At 45.2% G+C, this 9,217-nt stretch overlaps 1 protein-coding gene across 2 annotated transcripts; it reads left to right on the top strand.

Annotated features, from left to right (window-relative positions):
* Nucleotides 1–4,459: 4,459 nt before the first annotated feature.
* Nucleotides 4,460–7,596, top strand: LOC124658350 (putative FBD-associated F-box protein At5g56440). Of its 2 annotated transcripts, XM_047196705.1 has the most exons (6): nt 4,460–4,672; nt 4,773–5,676; nt 5,997–6,158; nt 6,249–6,310; nt 6,390–6,429; nt 7,162–7,596. In XM_047196705.1, exons 2-5 carry the CDS (start codon nt 4,804–4,806, stop codon nt 6,397–6,399), a joined length of 1,107 nt encoding a protein of 368 aa, XP_047052661.1. In that variant the 5' UTR covers nt 4,460–4,672; nt 4,773–4,803; the 3' UTR covers nt 6,400–6,429; nt 7,162–7,596. The 2 variants fall into 2 exon arrangements, with proteins under 2 accessions (XP_047052661.1, XP_047052660.1); XM_047196704.1 differs by having other exon boundaries at nt 6,249–6,429.
* Nucleotides 7,597–9,217: the final 1,621 nt, after the last annotated feature.

Here is a 9,217-nt window from a genome sequence, read left to right as displayed (position 1 = left end):
AGCGAACTAAACACGAACCTCTACTCGTGGCGCGCTGAAATTTCAGATCGAGCTAACTGCTTCCGTCGGTATGGTCGCCTAAATCCAACCAAATTCTGGCGAGCTCGCGACGGCGTGGGTCGACGCGGGGCAGGGCGAGCTCGCTGCGGCGTGGGGTGGCGCGGGGCGGGGCGATCTCGTGGGCGGCGTGCGGGGTAGGGTGAGCTCACTGCGGCGTGGGGCGGCGCAGGCTAGGGCGGGGGCGCGTCGTGGGGCGGGGCATGGGGTGGCGCCGAGCAGGGCGCGGCAGCGTGGGTTGAGGCGGGGCGGGTTGGGGCGGGGCGCGGCTCGCTGGTGGCCGGGCGGGGCGAGCTCGGGAAGAAGAAGACCTCACATGGAAGAAGATGGCCGGGAAAAAAAAAGAAAATGGGGAAAAAGGGAAAAAAAGCTGACGGGTGGACCTTTAGTGGCATATTTAGGAAATATGTTGTTTTACAGTTTTCGTTTACGGGATCTATTATGCGCCAGCAATTTTTCGATCCATAAACACGAGTTCGGTGAATTGAACTCGGTGTTTTCAGTTCGCGTGTTTACGGCTCTGTTAGAGATGCTCTTAGTCCTAGAAGTTCTGAAGGGGTTTTAGTGTGTGAGTTGGACTTGGTTGGTGTTAATCCAACCCAGTTGTTTGCAACAGGTGGTGGATTTATTGTACAATCGAGTTTCTCTCTTCTATAAAGATGAGGTACCTCTTTGGTGTGTTCTAGAAAAACTATTTGCGGTGGCATAAAATAAAAAGGACTTTAGCAAGCTCCACGAGCCAGCAGCGTGACTTTGACCGCATCTTTGTGCACGCAGCCGTATGTAGTTATGTACCACTCTCTCTGTTCTCTCCCCAACACGAGTCTTGTCTGAATATGTATACTCCAAAATAAAGCCCGAGAACTGGCAGTTTGGCACCGGCCGGGGATCTCCAAAAGGACGCTGCTGGTGCTGCAAGTATTTGATTCTCGACTCTTTACCAGAGGGCATGCGCTTCAGGTTGGCTGGATGCACGGTAATAATTTTTCTAGTTCATTCTTTCCGTTTCTGTTATGCTCATAAAAGCCTTCTTCCATAATTTATCTAGGACAACTCAGGAGGGGTATGCCCTTTCTGCTCTTTTTTTCCTTCCAAAAGAACAAAAGGGCTAGGGGCGAATACGAATGTACCTTTTTTTTTTTTGAGAGAAGAATACGAATGTACCTGATGTGCAAGAAAGAGAGCCCTTCTAAAAGTCCACTAACAACGGCCTTTCGAGTAGCAGTGGACGGATTAGAACACGCTCCAACAGATACTACAGGTTGGGCCGGGGGGTTCTCACTACTACCACATGACTGATTGGGCCTCCTCTCAAGAAAAACAAAAGAGATCAGTAGGCCACCATGTTAGTGAGTTCCGGTTCCTGCCTCTTCTAAATAAACTCCATAAGGACATTTTTTCCATATTTTTTTAGAAACACCACGGCACCACCACGTAGAAGATGACACAACACAAGTCAAGCCATTAACCAGTTCACTAACATGAGTACCTAAACATTAGGGTTGAAAATGAAAGGGATTCCGTCCGTTTCCGAAGAAAAAGGAAATGGAGGGCAGGGGGCGAGCCATCAGTGAGATACCACTCTGGAAGAGCTCGGATTCTAACCTTGTGTCAGACCCGCGGGCCAAGGGACAGTCTTATGTAGACAGTTTCTATGGGGCGTAGGCCTCCAAAAAGGTAACTGAGGCGTGCAAAGGTTTCCTCAGGCCAGACGGACATTGGTCCTCGAGTGCAGAGGCAGAAGGAAGCTTGACTGCAAGACTCACCCATCGAGCAGAGACGAAAGTCGGCCTTAGTGATCCGATGGTGCCGAGTGGAAGGGCCGTCACTCAACGGATAGAAGTTACTCTAGGGATAACAGGCTGATCTTTCCCAAGAGTCCACGCCGACGGGAAGGTTTGGCACCTCGATGTCGGCTCTTCGCCACCTGGAGGTGTAGGTGGTTCCAAGGGTTGGGTTGTTCGCCCATTAATGCGGTACGTGAGCCAAAATGCATTTGGAGGAAAAGAAAAGGAAACAGCAAAAGCATAAACGGAAACGGAAAAGAAAACGAGAGAGCCCGGCCTTTCCAACGGAAACGGAAACAGAAGAGAAAATTCCGGAAAAATAAATACGGAAAGTTTCCGAAAACATAACCTAGAGAGGCCCGTGCATTTAGTAAGCCTACATTTACACATGAAATTGGGCTTGGCCACGTATCAAGTCCACTAATTACTCTAACCCTAATCACTTTGTATAATTACGTGTGCATACAGCTGTTAAACTATGTGTGTTACTTTATGTTGAATTGCCGCTTGTCGAAGTTAAGTGATATATCTTATTTTATTATCATTTTATTTATGTGTCTTTCGGTCTACAAATCAAGGTATTATACCGCATTATTGTGACAAATGTCACGTATCCGCTACGTATCCGTTCTATATTCATAGCCGATGATTTCCGTTTTCATATTCGTTTCCGGGATTTCCAATTCCATTTTTGATTTAGACAAAATAGAGGGAAACAAAAACGTTAAAGTATGTTTCCGTCTGTTTTTGTTTCATTTTCAACCCTACATATGTTATTACAGACTCAACTCGTAAAGAATATAATGGGTCTCCTTGGCACTGGCTGGCTGCAGCGGAGAAGGTGATAGTGTGTCTAGAGTGAGCCGCCGACGAGCAACAGACCTAGGGGTTGGGGCGCAGGGTGTGGGCGCCACCAAAGATGAACAAGTTTTCGCGGAGCTTAGAGGGAAGCTCGGAGTTGTGGAGGATTTTTTAGGAGGGTGGCTAGGCGGCCGTTGACGCACGGTAGCAAGAGGTTCACTTGGTGGCGGTGGAGTGACGGCGGTCACCCTCTCCTCATCTTCTTTCCTCTCACCGGTGGGGTTCATTTTGGCGTATGGCAGTGGTATAGTACCAGTCAGAATTTCAACCGTGGTCAAATGATACGACCATAAGCTAGTACTCCTCAAAAGTTCCGCAATGACAACAAGCCACATTTTTAGAAGCACAACACCACCGTCACGAGATTGAAGATTCAACGACACCATTAAGTCGTCAATGAATTTACTCCCTCACATGAATATCTATTTTCTATGCTATGATAGACTCAAATTCAACACATAAAAGATACTTTGTCTGTCTCAAATAGGTTGCGTACAGTTCAAAAAGTCAATCCTTTAAAAGTTTACCGGGATATAAAAAACGACGACACTACAAGAAAATATGAAAAAATATGTTATGATAGTTTTATATTGATTGGGTACTTTATATTTTTATATTTAGTTAAACTCGGAAAGTATTTGGGTGGAGAAGGGAGTGTAATGAGCCATCTCGTCACAACCAACCACCCAACCTGTTGCACAGTGAGTGTAAATAATCCATGGCGACAAATAAGTTAAATGTTTTATGAGAGTTTTTCTTATATTTTAGTGGGGTGGGAGTACAAATTACATCAAGGACCCTAAAGAAAAGAAAAATGATACCACGGATTTTACACAAAGGGCCCTGAAATTGGAAAGAAATTTGCAATCGAGTTCTTCTTGTCTACCGAGGGAGCCACAGAACGGAGGCGTCGATCGACACCACCGCGGGGGACTACGCCACTTAGGGTAGAATAGGCATGGAGTCCCACTTCGAAGTTGATGAAGGGCCTCGACAAAGGCACACCGACCAAGAGGTTGCGGGGGAGCTGGTATCGGGTAGCTACCGATTCCACATCTTGGAGTGGCCGCCATTAGGCCATAAGAGTCAGTGGCGAGCTAGCTCGTGGCCAGCAGAAGGCAATTGAGAATGCGCTCCCGAAGAGTCTCCATGATTTCTCGCTCCGTAAATCTGCAAAGGACATCAGCATGCCAATATTGCTCTGCTTGACAATCGTGGCGCTCTCAGAGACGAGAGGAGGAGAGAGAGATAAGCGAGAAATGAGAGCCCTCTTTGACAGTTTGAAGTCCGTTAGTTCATATATGGATATCACATGTTTCGATGAGGACGGGCATGTGAAAGCTATTTTTATGGCTCCAAAGAAAGGTATATGAACGTGTGAGTGAGGCTATGACACATCACCAACCCCTCTTAATAATAACAAGATTTAAACTAGGAGTAGTAGATTTTGGAATAGATCATTTTTAAAATGTCTAATAGTTTGTCCAGAGTCGATTTCAAAAAAAAACTTTAACCAAGTTTTTTTTATAGATTTTTCCAAATCTATAAATTTTGAGTTAAAACCAAGTAGGAGTAGTAATTTAGAGTGAAGGGAGCATTATTTTTGGGATGCAAACATGAAACATCAACTTCCAAATCCATATTCCCAACTTAAAACTTGCTCCGTTCTAATCAATCCCTCTGTAGGTGAGGAGGTTTTTCTCCCAACGTGTTCCTTCTCGAGGCAACTCTGTTCCCAATGCATTGACTGTGGCTCGTCTACCGTCCAAGCTTCCCGGCCCGGCTCGAAGCGACGTATTAATGGCGGGCATGAATGCAGAGGGGTCGCTCGGGAGGCGATGTGATGCGGTGATCTGGTGGTGATCTATATCCGTTCCCCGTTCGTCCGTCGCCTTCCTCTCCGGCTCCAGCACCAACCGAGAATCGAAAAAGGCCTTCTGCGCGGCGGCCGGAGGCGGCGAAGAGAGGTACGTAGCGTCTAGCGTGATGCGGTGCGAATCTCGAGTTTCTTTGTCCAGCCTTCCAGCCTGATAATTGATCTTACTCGTTCGGTGCCCACCACCACAGCTGCTTCGGCGCAGGACACCTGTTCGACGAAATGGCAGAGCGTCTCTGCAACATGGATGGCAAGAAAGCGGCTGTTCCGGATGGCAAGGACCGCCTGAGCGCGCTCCCGGACGATGTGCTCCTGCTGATTCTGTCGTACCTTTACTCACGTGAAGCAGTTCAGACTTGCGTGCTCTCCCCCCGCTGGCGTACACTCTGGAAGTCTGCGCCGTCCCTTGTTCTGAACAGCTCCCACAGTCCTAATTTTATCAATAACATGCTTCGGTCCCGTGACCAAACACCTCTGCGTTATTGTTGGATCAATGCTCAAGATTCGTGTTTCCTGGATGAGTATCGCAGAGATGCCGAGCACTGGCTCCGTTATGCGATATCGTGCAAAGTGAGGAATCTTGCATTCCACATGTTAGTTTTTGGTGCTTTACCGCTATCAGCTGGGGCTCTTGCCTCCGAGCACTTGACAAGGTTAGATCTTTACCGTATTAAGTCTGAGAGTTTCTCTCTAGATATTTCGAGCTGTCAATCACTCAAGGAGTTGGAGGTCGACCAGAGTGTAATCAACATTGGGAACACCGGGACTGACTTCCCAGAATCTTTACAACTTTTAATAATCAAAGATTCAAAATTTCTCCCTGAGGGTATCCGGTCTTCTATTTCTGCACCAGGTCTGGTTACCTTGGAACTAGTTGATTGTTTGGACTGGACTCCGTTCCTTAAGAGCATGCCATCATTGGAAACGGCAATAATCAGGATTGGACATGGTTGCTTAGATTCTTCTGACGAACATAATATTTGCGGGGTCTGTGGTGGTAGGTTATGTGTGCAGTGCTATGGTACAGATGATCGTGTGCTTCTCAAAAGTTTGTCAGACGCTACACATTTGACGCTGTTGAGTCATAGCTCTCTGGTATGCTCTCTTTTCCAGTGGATATGCTTGCTGTTTCGCTGACTCCCTTTTGTGGTTTGGTGCTATATTCACCTTTGCACCGTTGTATGGGAAAATATAATTCAGATTAATTCAGGAGCCATGTCATGTCAATTTATGCAACCCTTAAATCGTGTAGATTAATTAATTCTGTTTCTGAAAAGTTTATAAAATCTTGTTATATCGTTATCTCTGCTTATGCTTGGTTACTCAAAAGATAGGAACTCCCTCTAAATCTTGTATTCAGCTCAGTATTATTAAAATGGTTCTTCAATTGTCCTTTAATTCTTCACTTTCTCCAGATATTCAGAAGGGAGATAAAATGGCGCCCTATGTTTAGCAAGCTCAAAACATTGTTGCTCTGTGATTGGTTTGTGACTGATAACTTCATTGGACTAGTTTTCTTTCTCCAGCACTCACCAGTTCTGGAGATGCTTATGCTTCAACTTAGTAATACCTCCAAGGTACACCTTTTTTTCTATCTATGATGTCTTAATATTTGAAATTGCCATGTACTGTTGGTTCATTTCAACAATTTATTTTGTTTTCAACAGAAAATTAATATGAGTAATGTCTACAAGCCAAAGAACCAATTCATGGTGTCCAAGCATCTCAGGTCAGTCGACATCAAATACTGGGAGGAAGTTGGAAAGATTGAAGAAATATTAAACGTCCTTGCTTCCCATGGAGTACAGCCAGAACTAATTAACATTGAATCGAAGCCCTATAAGGACTGTAAGTAACTATTACCAGATTTCATTGTTATATAATGTTTATGTAATCTGCATGCATGATAGTTGGGAAATCATATTATTATTCTATTCAAGTTAATCTTGAACTTTTCTTTTATTCAGATAAAGTAAAACACAAACTAAAATCTTGAAACTAAACATTCAACCATCTCTGTGTTTGGAAATGAAAGAAATCCAGCAAACTTATTTCAACTAAAATTTAAACCTAGGATGAAGCAGAATTACATACGCCATTTTTATATCCTTTGGATTTTCAATGCCACGATGTACCATAAAATACCTTGCATCAACAATGTCGCATATTGATAGACCATTTAGACCGGCCAGTCATGATCAGTACCTAACAGCAGACATGGCGACTTCGTCTAATTATGCAAAAACTACAGGTCTACAACTGTAAGAGGCGCTTATTGCCTGGAACTACATGCTTATTCTACTAAGTAGGAGCCTAGGAGGATAATGCTTGATTAATGAAACCCAGCAGGTCTACTAAATGCACAAACAGTTTAATGTGGGTTTGTACTGTACCATAAACTTCTGATTGGTTTCATGTTAATAGCTCATCCTTCCAGAATTATCATAAAATTTCAGTAGCTCAAGTCTTTTGTTGAGTCAATCATTCATGTGGATTTCCTTGTACAGTTTACTCTGTTGATGTGCTCACTGTTTAACCTGGACTTTGATGTGCTCACTATTTATTCTGTTGTATCCACAGGCAACTACTACGAGTACTATAAGCCCATGTCCCTGAAACTTTTGCTATAAGGACCTGCATTTTGTCAACCAAGGCTGTGCACCCTGCCCATGCCCCATTCACATGAAGCATGAACTCCTGCTGATTCTGTTATGTGGCTCACCTGGATTCAGTTCGAAAGGATTGAACGCCATAGCTATCCTGCTGCACCTATTGCTTGTTTCCTGAAGTCTGTCTGGCCTGAACTGAAAACCTGCTTAAGGCTTATGTTTTATTTAAATGTTTTTTAGTAGTTCAGCTTATGCAATATATAATATGTTGTGTATCCAGTTCCATCATGCAAACTTTCATGACTGGGAAAGTTGTTTTGTTGTCACTATGCATATGTTCTGTTGGCTGAACTTGTTGAGCATGCCTTTTGGTGTTGCTGTTTGGATTTGTCCGTATGTATGCTTGCCATATTGAGATGGATGTATCATGTTTGCCATTTCTTCTATACCTAATAATAAAGGGAGAAGTGTTTCCGTGGTTTGGTCCGTTTTGTCCCACCAAAAGTTTCGTACGTTTCATCCATAGATTGTTTTGGTAACTCGTGAACTCCGCTCCCGTGCACGAAACATATTTGTTTGATGGCGCGCGTGGAGAACTCTAATTGTTCCGTATGTCTCCCATCATACAACGTGCACCCAGTTTGCCTTCGATCGAGCAGAGTCCGATCAGAACCAAAACACCTAGCCAGGCACGTCTTGGACTGCATCATGCTAGCGCCATGGGACACCGCGAGACCCTCGAGTAGTCCAACCCGGACATGTCCTAATATAATTGCAGAGTAAGTACGTCCCAGCTTTCGTTGAACAAAACAACTACAGGCCGATTTTGTTTTAGCTTTCCCAACTGATTAGCTTCCACCCCGGCCGGTTCCTTATATATAACCCTGCGATGGAGGAAACACGTGAGATCGAGACGACATAATTCGGGCACGGCGAAAACTACCAAATAGCGAGCTGCCCTAAGCCATGATGAACTGATGATCGATCGACAAGCAAAGAAACAAGAGCCTGATCTTCGTCGACGATCTCTTGCAGGGCCTGATCTCTTGAATAATCCGGCACAACTTCCAAATCGGCGCCACACATGCGGCCTCCCACGCGAATCCGCCTCCCACCGGCGGCTTCCCACGCGATTTCGCCTTTAATCGGTGCTCGGTGGCCTTCTTTGCTCCTTGGTGACGCGACATCGGCAGCACGAGAGCAACAACTGCAGGGGCATCACACATCGTTGGGCGCCGATGGCGCGCAGACCTATCCATGGCGTCACAGATGGGAGAGCTGGATTCAATGGTGTGGTCGGCCTCGGACAGCCGTCTCGAGAACAAAGAACTACCACACGCCGCTCTAAACGCCTGCGTGCGCCGGCGTGAATGCCCGCCCGTGCCGTTATAGTGTACTTAGCCAACATGGCAGGCAACGAAATCAAGGCGACGGTGCCTGGCCACCCTAGCTTGGTTCTCCCGTCGCCGTCCTTGCGTCGCAACAGGCAACATGTGCAGGTGATCGAAATTGTTGGCGTGGGAAGAAGGATACATAAGTGCACGAGGAAGCTAAAGAACAAATAGACTTGGTTGGGGATAAAACTGAATCCGAGCAGCAATTGGGACCAAGACAGTACGATCACTCGGAAGAAAATTAAAGTCTTGCTCAAATTTTACAGACTAACAGAGAAGGAAATCTCGACTATTTCGAGATAAAAAAATCAAGCGACAAGCATCAAAAAAGAGGTGGGACGTTCTCCCATGGTTGTTATCTTGTGGCTGCTCCATTGGCTGGCCAGCTCGAGCAATTGGCAAAGAAGGTGACCTATGTTCGCAGTACACCAGCGACCGAAGGAAGCTCCTGGAAGGATTTAATTTTCATTGATTTTGATTATTTTGGTTGATCTGTTATATTCTTACTGAATGGAAATCCAACTCAAGCTCATTCATATTTTATTTGCTGCCACTTATGCATCGGGTTTTTCTGTTTTTTAGTTAAAACAGAAATAAATCTCCAGATCACTTTCAATGTAAGTTAATTAATTT

Source organism: Lolium rigidum, chromosome 5, assembly GCF_022539505.1.
Source record: "Lolium rigidum isolate FL_2022 chromosome 5, APGP_CSIRO_Lrig_0.1, whole genome shotgun sequence".
In the NCBI taxonomy this organism is placed as follows: domain Eukaryota; kingdom Viridiplantae; phylum Streptophyta; class Magnoliopsida; order Poales; family Poaceae; genus Lolium; species Lolium rigidum.
This window is presented reverse-complemented; position numbering and strand designations above follow the sequence as displayed.